The 19,594-nt window shown below is 40.6% G+C and overlaps 1 protein-coding gene across 1 annotated transcript; it reads left to right on the forward strand.

Annotated features, from left to right (window-relative positions):
* The first annotated feature begins 981 nt into the window (after positions 1 to 981).
* Positions 982 to 19,387, forward strand: LOC141691593 (replication factor A protein 1-like). The gene is made up of 16 exons (XM_074496363.1): positions 982 to 1,075; positions 2,940 to 3,079; positions 3,244 to 3,535; positions 3,613 to 3,709; positions 3,794 to 3,899; positions 4,004 to 4,011; positions 17,053 to 17,336; positions 17,463 to 17,559; positions 17,663 to 17,805; positions 17,895 to 17,956; positions 18,045 to 18,215; positions 18,364 to 18,524; positions 18,647 to 18,767; positions 18,872 to 19,066; positions 19,197 to 19,265; positions 19,379 to 19,387. Exons 1-16 carry the CDS (start codon positions 982 to 984, stop codon positions 19,385 to 19,387), a joined length of 2,049 nt encoding a protein of 682 aa, XP_074352464.1.
* The last annotated feature ends 207 nt before the right edge of the window (positions 19,388 to 19,594 follow it).

The raw sequence follows: 19,594 nt of genomic DNA on the forward strand, positions 1-19,594 counted from the left end.
GCTTGAGAAACAAGTGTCAATGCGGATTCCATCCGGACCGGAGATGCTCCTGCCACACCGGAACAAACCCATCAGCCGGCCTGTGATAAATCCGCTCGTCCGGCTTCGACCACCTCCACTCAACCCGGGGATCCAACTGAAAAGCAGCCCGGATAAACGAATCCTTGGCCGCGTGATCTAAAGCAGCGTACTCATCCTTTAGCTCATAGTGCTCCTTAGCCACTATGTTATCCGTAAACTTCCTGTCGAATGCTTCCCTATTGTAAGGCCCCGAACCCGTGTTAGGCTGCCTAGCGTACCCGGACCTGATACTCCTATAATAGAAACTGTGTTCGATCTCATCGCTCTTGGTAATGAAGTACCCCAGAGTCTCAACCCACAGGCCCTCCGGAGTGCAAGGGACCTTCCTAGAGGAAACCCGAGCTACGGATAGCTTGGTTATGGCTTCAGAATCTGAGGTAGACGCCTTCTTCCCCATCTCTATACGCTCAGAATCACTAGACGACTCCAAATCCGAACCTGAAGGCCCCGGGTAGCAAGTTATATATGCCTTGGCACGAGCTTTAGTCCAGACCATAAACCTAAAACAAGTGATAAAGGTTAGCCTAAATCCCTACAGTTTATTTACCTTGAAAGCTACATGGTCCGGACTATCCTATGATCAATTTTATTTCAAGTTAAAACTGAACAGTCCGGAGACCCAACCCAAAAGACAAAACAAAAACCCTGAAACTAAACTAACACTCCGGACTACAAACCTAGCCTATTACTCCGAATCCAGAAGTCACAATAACACAAAAATAACAACCAATTACAAACTACAAAAACAACATCATTAGTTCGGACTAGGTAACCAAGTCCGAACCCAAACAAAAACCCTAATTCCAGAAACACTATAAACCAAAAACATAACACCAAAACATGCCAAAACATATACATACGTACACAAGAATATATACAAACCTATGAACACAAGAAACAATGCGAAGACAAATGAAATATACAAACCAAAGCAAACAAGCAACAAAATATCACGATGAAAGCAAAACAAAAAGAAAAGCAGAGAAAAGCAGAAGTACTTACAGATGAAGGAATTACGAAGAGACTGAAGAAGATCGATCAACGGAGGCACAACAACAACAAAACCCGAAGAAAAGCTTCAAAGCAAACAGAAAAAATAGAGAAAAGAATTCGAGTAAGAGAAAGGTAAAAAGAAAAGTGAGAAAGCAGGGGCACCTTTTACAGGCGTGGTATATATAAAAAGGCCACGCAACGTGGCAACATCCTGACCACCCATCACACATGGTGATTAATGAAGAGTCATTATTACAGCACGTCTTTTGAAAAAAGACAACTGTAACAATTCAAATCATTGGGGGGAAATCCCAAAAACCATTTCAACTTCCAAGTCCGGACTCCTTCACTCAGCGCAATCCGAACTGGGGGCAAAAAAAGCTCAACTCCTCCCAAAGACAACCACCTCAGTCCTGATTCGCCAAACTTAGCCCAATCCGTACTGGGGGGCAAGAAAAGCTCAACTCCTGCTAAAGACAACCACCTTAGTCCTGATTCGCCGAACTCAACGTAATCCGGACTGGGGGGCAAGAAAAGCTCATCTCCTTCTAAAGACAAACACCTTAGTCCTGATTTGCCGAACTCAGCGCAATCCGGACTGGGGGGCAAGAAAAGCTCAACTCCTGCTAAAGGCAACCACCTTAGTCCTGATTCTCTGAACTCAAAGCAATCCGGATAGGAGGCAAGAAAAGATCAACTCCTCCAAAAGACAACGACCTTAGTCCTGATTCGCCCAACTCAGACCGATTCGGATTGGGGGGAAAGAAAAGCTCAACTTCTTCCAAAGACAGCCACCTTAGTCCTGATTCTCCGAACTCAGCGCAATCCGGACTGGGGGGCAAGAAAAGCTCAACTCCTGCTAAAGGCAACTACCTTAGTCCTGATTCGCCGAACTCAAAGCAATCCGGACTGGGGGCAAGAAAAGTTCAAATGCTTCTAAACAAAACAATCAAAAGCTCATGTCCTACAAACAAACCCAAATTTACTCCCCCATCCAGAAAATCTGCATAAGGGAGTGGGGGGTACATGATAGTACTAGCTCCTGGGAGGACTACTCCTAGGCAATATAGCTCCTGGAAGGACTACTCCTAACTCTACGCAGCTCCTGGAAGGACTAGTCCTGCACACTACTAGCCCTAACCAGCTAAGTCCCGCAAGCCCAACCTTGGTAAATCCCAGCACGTGAGACACTGGCCCAAGCACATGATGGGGATAACTGTCACACATCAATCATGGGAATAATCAGGGCACGTGTCAGAAGATACTCAGAACATTCCCCAGCCAGTCCCGCACTGACACGTGTAAAGCATCCACTCCAGCCAGGTGTCCTCCGCTCCCAAAACCAATGGCTATGATCTAAAGGTACCAACCCCAAAACCCTACCCTTGGGCTATAAATAGCCCAAGAAGGTGAGGTTTTGGGGTTAATCACTCTCTCATACTCATATACACACACAACCACCCTGCATTCATATCTATCTTCATCTTCCCCAAAAGTGAGTTCTTACTCTCACACCGGAGGCGCCGCGGGACCCAAACCCCCCTTCTGGTGTTGTTTTGTAGGAACCCCACCACGGCTACACCTCCAAGCGGCTAAGGATCCAGGCACGGCGTCGAAGGAGTAGCCTCGCCACCAGGAGTTATCAAATCAATATCCTAACAATCAATTGTGAACCATGATACGTGGAAAGATGGTAGTTATATAGGACACGATCACATCATTTATATGAGAATAAAAAACACGCATACCTGGTTCACTACCACTGATCAATAGTTTTTTTGCAACCGGTAAGAACAGCCATTATAAACACATTAGTGATTTCTTATGTAGCCTTTTATACTCATTATTTGTTAAACATTTTGCAGATATGGAGATGCACAGTCATTTGTCTGCTTTGAATGAGACTCGGAATGATTGGTTCCTGAGAGTTCGTGTCACCGGGATTTGGAACAATACTAGCTATGGCATTTTGATTCGTTATAATATGATTTTGTTAGATTGTGAGGTATGTTACAACAAATCTGTATATTTTGAACAATACTACTAGCTCTGCCATATTGATTCGTTACAATATGATTCATTACAACATTGCATAAACTTTTATATTTTCTAAATGTGGCATTTAGTTTTATATAAATACATTACCTATCTCTGTTATTCAATTTTCAGAATAACCATATGCACGCGGTTGTCGCTCCAGAGCTTTGGAATCTCTTTGTTGGTATTATTACTCCAGGCACCATCTATTGCATCAGAAACATGAATGTTTCCCCAGCTACTGGTTTGTTTAGGCCTTTACATTCGAAGGATATGATTCATTTTACTGCATCCACCACTGTTGTATTGGACCTGAACATTTATCTCTTCATCCCGAGGCATAAGTTTCATATCACACCATTGAACGAGCTTCGCGATTCTTTCTATTTTTATGGACCTGAAAACCATCCTGTGTGCTCTACAGGTAACTTATAAGATTTAGCAATACCAATTGTTATTATATTATGTATTGAACTTATGGCTGAATGTCTAAATTAACAGATGTCGTTGGAGTTGTTGATAATCTGGAAGCCATGAGGACTGTGCAGACCCGACATGGTTCAAGGGATCTTATGCGCTTCAATATTAGTTACGGACTGTGAGTGTGATTTAATTCAGTGTGTCTTGCTTGCGTATATTCAATGTTATAACTCCTTATACTTTACACAATTCACATGAATAGGCAATGTGTATCCTTTTATTCTCCATTTCCTGAACATTATGAAGCATTGTATGATACTCAGCTGGAGAATCCTGTTATTGTTATATTGGCATCAACCAGAGTTTCAGTATTTTGAAGTACATTTTTGCATTTCATACCTATTTTCAATATTTTGAAAAGTTCACATGCATTATTCTATTCATGAGTTAACTATGATTTGGAATATTTTAGATACATATGTAATTGGTAATCTGCCGTCTACCAAGATTTATATCAACATTGATGATCCACAAGTTTTCCTCATACGACAGAGGTACATTAAACTTTGAACGATACTTAGGGGTCATTTGTTAATAAGTGAATGAATCATTTTGAACTAGACTGTTCCATTCATTATTGTTCAGATTGTTTGACTAAAGTTGTGGCATCTGGACGACAGACAAATTCTTCTGGACGACTCATGCATAAATTCTTAGCTGAACACTTCAGTAGCTTATATCATACCTTATTTTATAATGTTACCGTTTTATTCTAGGTTACTTTCACATGTTTGCTTTGTTTGAATTTTTATATTAATATTTTGTATTTATCATATGATTATTGTAATATTTAAAATAACTAAAAAATATTTTTAATTTTACCAATATTATGTTCTTAATTTCTTAATTATTATTTTTTTGAAATTTGAAATTTACTTGTTTTTCATGTGGTTTAATTTATATTATATATTACTATTTTATTTGTATAAATTTATATTACCGTATAAATATTTGTCAATATACCTTAGTTTTTTCAATAAATAGAATATAAACATTGTCATTCAGATTGTTTTACCAAACAACATTATTCATTCATATTCAGATTTGTTATCGTTCAGAAATCTTGACTATTCAGAAATTATCGTTCAGATTTAACAAATGACCCCTTAATGTAGTTAAGAAAGACAATAAGACAACTCAAATATTTTATCAATGATTTTTTCTGAATTATTTAAGAATATCGTGTAGGTTGGAGGATATGGCTTACCTTGCTGCCCATGCACCTTGATGATGAAATATCTTGAAGAAAGATATGGCTGCTGGAATTTACTATTCTATTCATCAATAAGACACTATTTCATCTGTTTTATTATTTAATTCCGAAATGTCGCTCAATGTTAGGACATTCGGTCTTCGAAACTTAATGATCGAATATTAAATTCTATCCGTGAACTTATTGTAATTGTTAGCTTTCAATGTTTTTCATATGGTTTATTGTGTCCTTTTAACTTTGATTTGTCATTAGTTTTAATATTTCTCCCATTTAAATATCAACATTTGTGCGATTATTGAAAATCCTATATAGCAGCAATGATAAATATATCTCCATAAAAAATTGTATTAACACGACAATAATGTTGGTGAATTATAAAGCGAAAATATCCAATTGGTAGGTGTACAACAATAATTTTAGAGACAAAATAATCTTTTTTCAAGTATAGAGATCGAACCAATCTTTACAAGATGGCCTTTTGAATCTAAAATAAATAAAGAATTTTATTGTCAACAAGTTTGCCTTTCTATAACTCTAAAATACATAACTAATTCACTACCATTCAGGAAACATGCTTACAATTAATTATCCGGTTCAAATAAATCCATATGTAAAAGTTTTTCTTTAACAACCATTTTGGATGCATGCTTGGAATTAATAACGTATAAGTGAGTTAAATATTTAAATAGTATTTTTAGTAATATAATAGTACACTATATTAATATTATTGCTTTTTATATTTTTAAAACACGTTATATCTTTTTATTTTATACAGAGATCATATGATTAATTCGCCTCCTAATTTTATGTTTCTAGATTGATATAGGTATGTAATGTATATCATTAAAATATCTTTACAATAAATCAATTTATCTGTCATATCTTATGATTTGTAACAAACATAAACTGATTACTCCTCCTAATTTTTTGCTTAGAGATATTTACTCCTACCTTTTCGACCATCACTTTCTTCTATAAACTGCTTCTTCTTTCTTAGCAAACCATATTCGGTTTCTACATCATACAAATCGACTTCATATAGGTAAACAATCACATCCCACCGTCCTTTTCTTCTATCTTGCTACTGTACTTAATGTTTTTGTCTTATAATACAGATAACTATCCACAATGTTTGATCAGCTCTCTTTTATTGACGCTTCTAGAACCACATGGAAGATAAAGGCTAGAGTTACCAGAATGTGGCCTTCTGTTTCTGTCACATATAATGGGACTGAAACAATGAAAGGATACAATTTAGTTTTACTGGATGACGCTGTAAGCCTCTAAATTTATAATTTACTTTCTTAGGTTTTACAATTAATTAGACTCATATTGACTGATTTATACAACATGATGTTGTCTATTTTATTGTATGATCAGGACTGTCATTGATAGGGATAAATAAATTATGATTGTATAATTAAATACTGCATTAATTGTACAAACTGTGGGCTGCTAGGCCCAATAAAAAGATATATGATACTCAGACCAGAAAGGTTAAGCCTGATGGACCAGATCCGGCCTGATGGAATAAAAAAGGCCCAAAAGCCCTGATTATTAATTAAATTTGTAATTAATTAATAAGGGATAAATCAGATGTTGAAAAGAGTCCCGATAAGGATATAAATCCTTGGAGATTAGCCTCAAGGGGACCTAAAAGGATAAGGAATCAGTTTCCTACTACCTAGGACTCCAAAGTCCATTCTAATTATGAGACTTGCCCACCAAGTCTCCTATACCAAGTCCAATTCAAGGACTCCCAACACCTATATAAGGGGTCTCACCCCCACCAATCAGAACTACGTTTTTTGGCTTGATTCTCTAATTCACAGAGATACGTAGGCATCTCGTAAAGGCAGATTGAGTCACGAAGCACGAGAGCATCCATTAAAGGCCTTGAGCTCCCGAATCTTAGTATTAAATACAGCAAGTAATAACCTTGGTTTTTTATCCATAACATTTGGCGCCGTCTGTGGAAAAACATCAACAACCATGGCGAGAACACGGAGAACAATTGGAGCTCTAGAGGAAGGAACACCATTAGAGACAACCCAGGTGATTTCATCAACCGTGGAGGTTCCTCCCCATTCAACTTATGCATCTACTCAGGGGGAAGCCCAGACAGGGGCAACTCATCCTCAGCCACAAGGGACAACTCCCCTGACTATTCAAGGTACGAATCCTCAAGTTCAACAAATACATATACCTGTGAATTCTCGACCCGTCGGGTATGAATATTCAACTATTGTTACTACTAACCCCCCTTATGGGATGCCCCTTCACCCTGAGGTTGGAGGAAGCGGATATGCTGGGCGAAGCGAAGCACGAGGGCGGTCGCCCCCCTATATACGAGGTTTGGATCCTATCCCTGAGGATCGGGAATTTTCTGGTCCATACACTGAGAGAGACTCTGAATCTTCGGATGATGAAGTGGCCCCGAGAAGGAGGCGTTCTGGAAAAGAGCCAATGGCCGATGGAAGGCAACGCCCCCAAAGCACCCCAGGGGCGAATCCCCAAGAAGTGCAGGAAAAGATCAGGGCTTATGAGGCTGAAATCCAAAGGCTGAGGCGTGATTTGGAGGCTCACCAAGCCACCAGACCCCACATACCTCCTAGGGGGAGAAATCCTCCTCCTATCATAGACCTGGATGGTCTGGTAAGAAGAAGGGCTGCTGTCCCAAGAACTGATCCAAGCAATCTCCTTCCCCTTGGAGATCCTGATGATCCAACTCCACCCTTCACAGAAGAGATAATGAATGCCCATATCTCAAGGAAATTCAAGATGCCCACTATCAAAGCCTATGATGGCACGGGAGACCCCGCTAATCATGTTAGGACATTCTCTAATGCACTGCTGCTGCAACCCGTGAATGATGCTATAAAATGTCGGGCCTTCCCTCAAACCCTGTCGGGTATGGCTCAAAGATGGTACAGTCGCCTACCCCCAAATTCTATTGGATCATTCAGAGAATTAAGTCAGGCTTTTATTAAGCAATTCATCAGTGGAAGAGTCCATGAGAAAAGTTCAGCATCTCTTATGAGTCTTGTGCAGGGAGCTAAGGAATCCTTAAGAGATTACCTGAATCGTTTTACAAAGGAGGCTTTAAAAGTCCCAGACCTTGATGATAAGGTAGCCATGATAGCACTGCAACAAGGAACTAGGGATGAGTTTTTCAAGATGTCTTTGGCCAAACGACCCCCTGAGAGCATGTTGCAGCTCCAAGAGAGGGCAGGGAAGTATATCAAGGTTGAAGAAAGTATGAGGAAGACCGTAGTAAGTAATGAGCCCACTGGAGGCAAGAAACGAAAAACTGATTTGGAGTATATTGCTAAGGACAAATATCCTAGAACCGAACAAAACCCTGATTCAACCCCCAAGAAGGGAGGACCTGGGCAAAAGTTCACTGAATACGCTAAGCTGAATGCTCCCAGAAGTCAGATTTTGATGGAGATTGAAAAAGACAGAGATATTCGCTGGCCTAAGCCCTTGAAGGCTGATCCCGCCAAGCTAGATAAGGGCAAGTATTGCAGGTTTCACAAAGATGTTGGCCATGACACCGATGAATGTAGGCAATTGAAAGATGAAATTGAGTTTTTGATTCGAAAAGGAAGATTGAACAAGTATACTGGAGATGGAGGGGACATAAATAATAATGGAAGGAAGAACTTTGAAGATCGTAGGAGGGACCAAGACGATCAGGGGCGAAACCCCCAGCCTAGAGGACCAGTTATAAACACCATTTATGGAGGGCCGAGACCTCGAGGGCCTGTGATAAACACGATCTTTGGAGGTCCAACTGCTGCTGGATTGTCCAAAAATTCCAGAAAGGCATATACTAGAGAGGTTATGCATATTGTTGGAGAAGCCCCGAAGAGGGCCAGGACAGAAGTAACATTGGCTTTTGATGATTCCGACCTAGAGGGTGTGAAGTTTCCCCATGACGACCCGCTGGTCATAACACCAATAATAGGAAATAGCCCGATTAAGAGGGTCCTTGTGGATAATGGTGCTTCTGTGGATATCTTGCTCCACGACACCTTTCTAAGGATGGGGTATAACGACTCCCAGTTAACACCAACCGACATGCCGATATATGGATTTGCTGGAGTAAAATGTCCTGTGGAAGGGATAATCAAATTGCCAACCACCATAGGTACGGAGCCAAGGCAAGCAACGCAGATGCTGGATTTCGTGGTGGTAAAGGCTAGTTCGACTTATAATGCTATCATGGGGAGAACAGGGATACATGCCTTCAAGGCAGTCCCCTCTTCCTACCATTCAGTCATGAAGTTTCCCACCCGAAACGGGATTGGAGAAGAAAGAGGAGATCAAAAAATGGCTAGAAGCTGTTATGTGGCCTCTTTGAGGGCAGATGGAGTCGGGGGGCAGGTTCTTCCTATTGAAGATATGGATGTTCGAGAAAATGATGAGAATAGAGGAAGGCCAACAGAAGAATTGGTCTCGGTTCCTTTAGACCCCGAGAATCCTGAGAGGACGACTTTCATTGGAGCCACATTAGAGGAGCGCCTTAGAGGGAAGTTAGTGAAATTTTTGCAAGAAAATAGTGATGTGTTTGCATGGTCAGCAGCTGATATGCCAGGCATAGACCCGGAGTTAATTACTCACAAGCTAAACGTAGATCCAAGCCGGAAGACAGTGAAACAAAAGAAAAGAATTTTTGCCCCGGAAAGACAAGAGGCTATAAAGCAGGAAGTGGAAAAGCTCTTAGAGGTTGGTTTCATTGAGGAGATTCAATTTCCGGAGTGGTTAGCAAACCCTGTAATGGTGAAGAAGGCTAATGGAAAGTGGAGGATGTGTATAGACTTCACCGATCTGAATAATGCATGCCCCAAAGACTGTTTTTCGCTGCCTAGAATTGATACTTTGATTGATGCCACCGCTGGACATGAGATGCTGAGTTTTATGGATGGGTTTAGCGGATACAACCAGATCAAAATGCATAAGGATGATATTCCAAAGGTATCATTTATCACTGACTTTGGTGTCTATTGTTATCTTGTTATGGCGTTTGGTCTCAAGAATGCAGGAGCCACCTATCAAAGGTTGGTGAATAGAATTTTTAAGGATCTTATTGGTAAGACTATGGAAGTCTATGTTGATGACATGTTAGTCAAGAGTCTAGTAAAGACTGATCATATAGCCCATTTAAGGGAAGCTTTTGAGGTCCTGAGGTACCACAAGATGATGTTGAATCCGACGAAGTGTGCTTTCGGAGTAGGATCTGGAAAATTCTTGGGATTGATGGTCTCAAAGAGGGGAATTGAGGCAAATCCCGATAAAATAAAGGCAATCCTGGACATGGAACCCCCCAAAACTGTCAAGGATGTTCAGAAGCTCACAGGAAGGGTTGCTGCGTTAGGACGATTCATCTCCAAGTCAGGAGACAAGTGCTTGTCATTTTTCAAGTCACTGAAGAACATCAAAGACTTTGTATGGAGTGAGGAAAATCAGAAGGCATTTGAAGAGTTAAAGAAGTATATGGGCCAGGCCCCGTTGTTGGCCAAGCCAGTTCTGAATGAAGTTTTATTCTTGTACTTGGCTGTTTCAGAGAGCGCCTTGAGCGCCGTGTTGGTTAAGGAGGAACTGAAAGTCCAGAAACCCGTATACTATGTCAGCAAAATTTTGCATGGTGCTGAGTTGAATTATTCAGCCATTGAGAAATTCGCTTTAGCCTTGGTAATGGCTTCAAGAAAGCTGCGTCCTTATTTTCAAGCTCACCAAATTGAAGTGCTCACAAATCAGCCACTGAGAAATATCATTCACAGTCCCAAGGCAAGTGGGAGACTGATTAAGTGGGCAATAGAGTTGGGAGAGTTCGATCTCAAGTATAAGCCACGTACGGCCATAAAAGCCCAGGCACTAGCTGACTTCGTGGTGGAATGTACCATACCCAATCAAGAAGTCGGGGGGCAGGAAGATACCATACCTCAAGACAAGGGAGTCGACAATGGGGACAAGGAGAAAGAATATTGGGTTCTCTATTTTGATGGAGCATCAAAAACAAATTCCAGTGGAGCAGGGTTGGTTTTGCAAAGCCCTGATGGATTCTTAATTGAGTATGCCATGAAGCTAGACTTCCCAACCACAAACAATGAGGCAGAGTATGAAGCCCTGATTGCTGGCCTTGGTCTAGCTGGGACACTTAGAGTCAAAAACTTAAAGGTCCGTGGAGACTCGAAGCTGATCATATCCCAGGTAAAGGGAGAATTTGAGGCAAGGGATGATACGATGGCTAAGTATGTTCGCCTAGTAAGGGCTGTGATGACCCAATTTAATGAATGCCATGTTGAACACATTCCAAGGGAAGAAAATGCTAAAGCAGATGTGCTATCAAAGTTTGCTTCATCTGAGATTGAAGAAAGTTCAGGAAGTGTGTACTTCCGTGTTTTGAAGACACGAAGCATAGATGTTAAGCTTGTGGCTCCCGTAGGCTTGGGGACGTCATGGATTGATCCCATCAAGGCTCACATTCAGACCGGTTGGTTGCCAAGCGATGCAGTTGAGGCACGGAAGTTAACTGTTCGAGCACTAAGGTACTCTTTCATAGATGGGATTCTATATAAAAGATCTTTCGTGGTTCCTTACTTGAGGTGTCTCAGGCCCGATGAGGCACGCTTAGCTCTTGAGGAAGTGCATGAAGGTATTTGTGGGCAACACTTGGGGGGCAGGGCCTTGGCTCATAAGATAACCCGTTTAGGCTTCTATTGGCCAGAAATGATGGCTGATGCCAAAGAATATGTAAAGAAGTGTGATCGCTGTCAGAAGCATGCACCAGTCGCCAGACAACCCCCCGAGATGCTGACCTCTATCAACTCACCTATTCCCTTTGCTATGTGGGGGATGGATATTCTAGGGCCTTTTCCTATGGCCACAGCACAAAGGAAGTTTCTGATTGTAGCCATTGATTATTTCACCAAGTGGATCGAAGCCAAACCTTTGGCCAAAATCACAACTAAGCAGGTTGCACAATTCCTGTGGGAAAACATTATGTGCCGATATGGAATTCCCCGTATCCTCGTCACTGACAATGGAACACAATTCAACAACGAGGAATTCAAGAAGTATTGCGAAGAAAATGAAATTGAGTTACGGTTCACCTCTGTGGCTCACCCGCAAGCCAATGGGCAAGCGGAGGTAGCAAATCGGATAATCCTGGATGGACTAAAGAAGAGGATCGAAAAGTCAAGAAATAATTGGGTGGATGAGATACTTCCCATATTATGGGCCTATAGAACTACCTGTAGAGTCACGACAGATGCAACTCCTTTCATGTTGGCATATGGGGCAGAAGCAGTAGTTCCCGTGGAGATATCACATTCCTCTTCAAGGATTCAGGCTTTTGATGAAAAAGAAAATGAAGAAGGGCAGAAGTTAGCCCTGGATTTAATCGATGAAGTGCGAGATAAAGCACATGCAAAGATAGTAGAATATCAGAAAAAAGCTTCATTCTACTACAACTTAAGGGTTAAAGAGAGGTTTTTTAAACAAGGTGATCTAGTTTTGAGAAAAATAGAGGCTTCTGGTGTTGGACAGAAAGGAAAGCTCGCCCCAAATTGGGAAGGGCCGTACAGAGTCAAGAGCGTTCAGGGTAGAGGAACCTACAAGCTAGAAACTATGGATGGTTTTGAAGTCCCGAGGACCTGGCATGCACAAAACCTGAAGGTTTACTACGTGTAAGATAGGCTAAGTACGATTCTCACTTGTCATTGTGACAAATAGGTTTAAAAGCACCTGGAAGCTTTGCTTGCGTAGAATTTTAGTAGAATTTACAATGTTTTATTGATTAGGGTCGAACCCATGCCGTGTAAGGTTTTGAAAAACCAGACTTCATATTAAAGAGCTTGAAATTATTTCAATCCAAGGATGTTTAAGGTTCAAATGCATATTAAGATTGTAAAGTTAAAACAGAAAAAGGCAAGAAAAGCAACGTATAAAACATAACCCCGAAGGGTAACAAGTTCTGATATAAATAAAGTTCAAAAAGAAGATATATAAAAAGCTAGGCCTTGGAAGGCTGAGATTCCTCAGAACCACTATCCGAAGTCTCTTCGGAAGTTTCAGTCGTTTCTTCGGACGTCTCGGTCGTCCCCTCCGAAGTCCCTGTAGAAGTTCCCTCAGCAGGAGATGATGGCTGTTGAGGCGCTGCTTTGGGAGGTTCTTCCACCCTGGCCTTCTTAGCGACAGGCTCGAATTCCTCCTCGGAGGAATCTTCCTCCTCTCCATCCTTGATCATGCCAGCAAGCTTTTCAGTAACACCTCCAAGCTCTGGAACCCGCACTGGGCAAGGAAAGGGCGACTGCTCAAGGACCTCAGGAAACTCATCCTGGATGGCCTCCACAGCAGCGTCCCAGCCTTCCTTATAGCTAACAGGATGAAGAAGGGCGTCATGCTCCATCATCAAGTCTTTGAATTCTTGAGTGTCCATCCAGCCATCAAAGGCTTTTTCCTTTTGCGCCTTCAAGATGACATTTTCAGCCCGGGCCGTCTCCAGGTCAGAAGTGGAAGAGGCCAATTGAGCTTCAAGGGCCTCAATTTTTTGATTGGCCTCCTCCAACTTCTTGTTGGCATCTTCCAGGCCAACCTTCCAAGCCTTGGCTTGGTGAATTGCCCCTTGAAAATGGGCGTTAGCCTGCAAGAGAAAACAGCAAAGGTTTAGAAAAGAAAGAAAAGAGAATTGTAAAAAGCATAAGTAAAGTACGTACCGTCGCCAGAGCTTGGGCTCCAAACAGCTCATTCCCCTCCAAGTCCTGTTGAAGGACAAAATCTTGATAATCCACCGGGGAAATGGAATGCTTAGACCATTCCTTGGACAGGGCCGTGCTGCCCACAATTGAGTCCTTGCCCCGGATCCCCCAAGCAGGTTGAAAATAGGCACCTGGCCTCTGCTTGGTGTGCAGAACTTGGCTGGGGCCTTCCTCATCTGGCTCCGTTGCCTGAAGAAGGAACTCCGAGAAGCGGTCACCCAGTCGAGGGTCCTTAAAGATCTTCCCGGCCCTCTTCATCCTGGTTGTCTCCAGGTCCTTCGGCTTGGTAGCCTCCTCAATCTTCTCAGCCACTGCAACAAACAAAGTCAGTTGAAAATTAATGAAATAAAAGTGCAGGAAATAAAGGAGATAAGAAAGGGAACTTACTTTTCTTATTAACGGGCGAAAGGCCGCGTTCTACCAGGACGGTCTCCCGGATAAGGTCCCAACAATGGGAAGTGCCGTTGTCTTGCGTAAGGAGGTTGAAACCTCTAGCCTCCTCCTCAGACAAAGTTATGTCATTCGGGCTCCCGTCTACGGCCAACCCAAAGGATGATCGAAACAGGGAGCCCCAATCTCCACCTTCCCAAATAACAAACAAAAAATCTTTCTTCCACCCCAAGTTGTTGTCAGGGATGGACTTCCCATTCACGATATGGGGGATAGTGGGGCGCTGGTTGATAGAAACCCAACCCGGACTTTTATCAGGGCTGTTTTTGAACTGAAAAATCTTTCGGAAGACAGCAACAGATGTGGGGACGTTGTGCTTGGCGCATTGCGACAGATAGCACAGAATCAACCTCCAGGAATTAGGGGGAAGTTGGCAAGGGCTGATGCCCACATCAGCCAGTAGCAAAGGAATGAATGGATGAAAAGGGAGTCTAATACCTGCCCTCAGAGTATCCCTATAGACGCATAGCGCGTCCTTCTTCCACTGACAGGCCCTGTCGGCCGGACCCGCAAGAACCAGCTTAAAAGGCTCCTTGATTTTGAAGCAGCTGCTCAACTTTTCCAGCTCCTTGGGATCCCGTAAAGCACTGATATGATCGTGCGCATCCAGATGCGCATCAGACGGATACTCATCCCCTCGAGTGTTGATCATGTTGATTAAGGAAGTATACCTCGATCGAATAGGAAAATCATTGGACTTTCTAGCCACGTTCATTTTGGCCAAACGAGTCATTCTTTTGTCAGCCATCTGAAAAAAGTATGAGGCACGTAAATAGGCTATCTTAAAATGGCACACAATGGAAAAATAGAAACGAAAAGCAAAGGGAGGAATCTTACCTAAAGAAGCACTCCTGAAAAAGGCTTTGAGCTCCGACTTGCTGTTATTGCTCTGAGAATCTTAGCAGGAGGATAAAGAAGAAAACTAAGAAATGAGAAAGTGATGAGTAATAGCCTTTCCTCATTCTTTTATATAGGAGGAAAAAGAAGTTGAAGGGACGAAAAGCCCATTAAGAACAAAGGCCCATAAGAAGAGGCCTAGAAAAAAGAACATTCCAGAATATACCTAGGAATTCTAGGGCATTCTAAACGGGGTGTGAGAAGGCCCAGCAATATTTGACAAAGCCCAATAAAGAGGCCCAACAATATTTGATAAAGCCCAATAAAAGAGGCCCAATAAGATTTGAAAAGGCCCAATAAAAGAGGCCCAATGAGATTTGAAAAGCCCAATAATAGAGGCTCAGAAAATTTTAATAAGGCCCAACAAAAAAGGCCAGGCCCAAATCCAATTAGGATTTGGAAAATACAATACCCTAAATTAAAGCTAAATAAAGAAGGCTAGTGAAAGACCAGGAACCAGGTCGAAATCCAGGTCGTGAATCCTGCCCGAAATTTTTCGAGCAGACACCCGAAAATAACGGGTAAAAAAGACCAGAATCCAGGTCGAATTCCAGGTCGTGAATCCTGCCCGAAATCTTTCGAGCAGACACCCGAAAATAACGGGTAAAAAAGACCAGAATCCAGGTCGAATTCCAGGTCGTGAATCCTGCCCGAAATCTTTCGAGCAGACACCCGAAAATAGCTGGAATAACGGGACTGAATTGAGGTCGAAGCTTCGACCAGGAATGAGGTCGAATAAACCAAGCATCTTTCAAAAAATGGGGATTAAAAACCCAGGTCGAAGTTCGACTAGGATCCCGGTCGAATTCCAGGTCGTGGATCCTAGTCGAAAACCTTCGACCAGGAAACAAGAAAATCAAGGAATTTTCGAACAGGATTCAGGTCGAAATATCGACTAGAATCCTAGTCGAAATCCTAGTCGATAGGCTCATGACAAGAAGCTAAAAAAAAAAAAAAAGGGGTGGAATTTTCGACCTCGATCCAGGTCGAATTTTCGACCTCGATCCAGGTCGAATTTTCGACTAGGATCCTGGTCGAATTCCAGGTCCTAGATCCAGGTCGAAAATTCGACTAGGATCCTGGTCGAATTCCAGGTCGTGGATCCTAGTCGAATTCTTTCGACCAGGATGACAAGGCTGGCCCCTATTTTCGACTAGGATCCAGGTCGAAATTTCGACTAGGATCCTGGTCGAAAAAAGGGCTGGAAATTTGAAGAATCCAGAAAATAGGGAAAATTCCAGAAAATAAGGAAAAATCCCAGAAAATTAGGGAAAATTCCAGAAAATAAGGAAAAATCCCAGAAAATCCCAGAAAATTTGGGAAAAATTCCAGAAAATTAGGGAAAAATCCCAGAAAATTAGGGAAAAATCCAGAAAATAAGGGAAAAATCCCGGAAATAAGAGAAAAATTCCTGGAAATTAAGATAATTCCTGAATAAAAGGAAAAATTCATTGTAAATGTGTAGGTCGCTCCACACTTTACGAAAAAACGAAACCATGTAAGGGAACAAATAGACTTAACTTCTGCGAAACCTAATCAATGTTTCCCAAAAGTTGGGGGGCAAATGATAGGGATAAATAAATTATGATTGTATAATTAAATACTGCATTAATTGTACAAACTGTGGGCTGCTAGGCCCAATAAAAAGATATATGATACTCAGACCAGAAAGGTTAAACCTGATGGACCAGATCCGGCCTGATGGAATAAAAAAGGCCCAAAAGCCCTGATTATTAATTAAATTCGTAATTAATTAATAAGGGATAAATCAGATGTTGAAAAGAGTCCCGATAAGGATATAAATCCTTGGAGATTAGCCTCAAGGGGACCTAAAAGGATAAGGAATCAGTTTCCTACTACCTAGGACTCCAAAGTCCATTCTAATTATGAGACTTGCCCACCAAGTCTCCTATACCAAGTCCAATTCAAGGACTCCCAACACCTATATAAGGGGTCTCACCCCCACCAATCAGAACTACGTTTTTTGGCTTGATTCTCTAATTCACAGAGATACGTAGGCATCTCGTAAAGGCATATTGAGTCACGAAGCACGAGAGCAGCCATTAAAGGCCTTGAGCTCCCGAATCTTAGTATTAAATACAGCAAGTAATAACCTTGGTTTTTTATCCATAACAGTCATGTTCATGTTTTTGTTTATGCTGATAACTGGAAATATCATGCTCACAAAATAGTAGAAGGTGGAGTCTTTGTTTTTTCGAATTTTTACACAAAAGAAGCTTTGGGCTCTCTCAGACCAGTGAGCTCTAAATTTCGCATCAACTTCTCGCCATCGACTAATGTTGAAAGAGTTGAAGACGACTTCATGATAGCCAGGCACAAGTTTGAATTTGTTGATTTGAGCGATTTGTTTGTTGTTGCAAACGCATATGAGAAACCTGATTCTCCCGATTATTCAACAGGTTATACTATTTTTCAAGTACTTATGTATCAATAAGTCTAACAAATTAAGTTTTTTATTAGTCTCGCAAATTATTTCATTTTATACACTTATTAATCCAACATATATAATTGGCCTTGGTATGTAGATGTGATTGGTGTTTTAGTGGATTTTGAGCATGTATGGAAAATCAAAACTATGTACGGTCTGAAGGATATTTGCAAGTTCAGGATTACTGATGGAAGGTTTATATTGGACTTCTCATTGGCTAAGATTTATTGTTGATCAAACTCTGTTTTATAGAAATGGCTTTTGTATTATTTAATAATCTTGAACTTACATATACAGAGATTCTCATAAGGTCACTGTATGGGGTAATCTTGCCGTGACTACTGATGCACGTGTTAGAGAGGTTAAGGCAGGATTTAAAGATGGTGAGGAGGAGCCTATAATTGTTATAGCGTCAAGTACAAAGCTTAAGATTTGGAAGAGTAAGTCCTATAAAATTCAATATTAAAGTAGTAAAGTGTGAGATTATTAACATGTACTCAACATGATTTCATTTCATATGTATATACAGGTTCTGTTCAGATTAGCACACTGCCTGCGTCTAAGATATACATCAATTTGGATCATGATTTTGTTTTTGCTATGAGATAGAGGTACACTCATTTTCATCAACTATATTTCATCTATATATCTTAGATGATTAGTTAATTATTTTTTGAAGAGTTCAAAATCATTTATCCATATTTGTATCAGGCTTCGCAAAGAAGGTTATGTACCTTCTGACAAGACAACTTCTTCTCCAACTACGACATATGTTAAGGAGGTGGTGTCTGTCATTGAAACGGTTACACTAAATGATTTAAGTGAGAAAACTTCTACTGATTTTCTGAAGGTATTATTTATCTATATGCTGCAAATTTAAGATCAATGTGTAAGTTCACATATAATACATTCTGTATTTGATTAATACTGCATGCATAAATACGAAGTAGAGTTTTTTGTGAATGTAATAAATGAAAACATGTTAATGGAATGTGTAGATGAGTTTTATGTGCAAAGTAAAGGTTAAATCCGTTGAAGAAAGTGACAACTGGTGGTATGGTAGCTGCAACAAGAATGATTATCACGAAAAAGTTATAAAGTTCGAAGGAAAGTATCGATGTGCCAGATGCCAGAAGAATTATCCAGTACCACAAAAGAGGTTATCGAGAAACAAATTCAGTCTATACTCTTATCAATATAAATCTGTAAAGTTAAATGTATATATGAACAAATAATTGACCACCTAAAAAATCTCCAATAATTCATATATCTTATTTGCAGGTTCAAGATCGTTGTTCTTGCTGAAGATGACACAAAAGCTTTTAATTTTGTTTTATATGATCGTGCCGTGAAACGACTGTTGGGTAAAACAGTAACTAATCTGATGGTTGAAGGATACAATGTAAAGTACTTTAATCTCTTTAGTGTCAATTAATTATTTTATCCGAAACATATGTTACTGTTTTTATGATTATATCAAGTTGTCTACTGATTGTAACTTTGTAGGATCCTGCATCATATCCTCCACCATTGAAGCAAATTGCAGGAAGAGAAATTACTGTTAAAGTTGAGCTCACTGATGATAACATATTAGTTAGCAACACAATATATTATGCTGTGGATGCATATGAATGTTCAGTTAGCACTTCTCCTGTGCTTGAAGACATTGATACTGGGACTTCAGTTTCTAATTATACAAATGTTAGCTTCATGTTTCACATCTTAAAAATTTCCTGCTTATTTCATAATATACCTACAATACTATATATCCTAAAGATATTTGTTAACTCTTGAATTTATAAATATTTTCATACTATAACCAAAATTGCAGATAAGTGTTCCCAGTCTATCGCATGGTGCAGGCAGTTCAGCTCTATCGACTAGGAAACGAGTTAAAAAGGTCGGTAGATTGTATAATTACCCATTATTAGATGTGATTTATCATACAAAATATACGTACAGTTGTTTGTTAAATCATACTGCATTAACATTATATCAATTTCCAATATGCAGGAAAAGTAAAACATTTTGGTACCGGACTCGAGATTCATATAATCGCTTCGTTTCGAGGAATCTTGAATGAAGATTATCACATTTTTTCATTTCAGAACTTCAATAATTATGTTTAATTTTTATTTCCATTGTTGTTTACTGTTTTGCAAACAGTAACATTTTGCATGACGGTGAAGTTGAAACTTTTGGATGTTCTTCATGTTTTTGCAAATTTTT

The sequence above is a fragment of the Apium graveolens genome, chromosome 10 (genome assembly GCF_009905375.1).
Source record: "Apium graveolens cultivar Ventura chromosome 10, ASM990537v1, whole genome shotgun sequence".
Taxonomy (NCBI): domain Eukaryota; kingdom Viridiplantae; phylum Streptophyta; class Magnoliopsida; order Apiales; family Apiaceae; genus Apium; species Apium graveolens.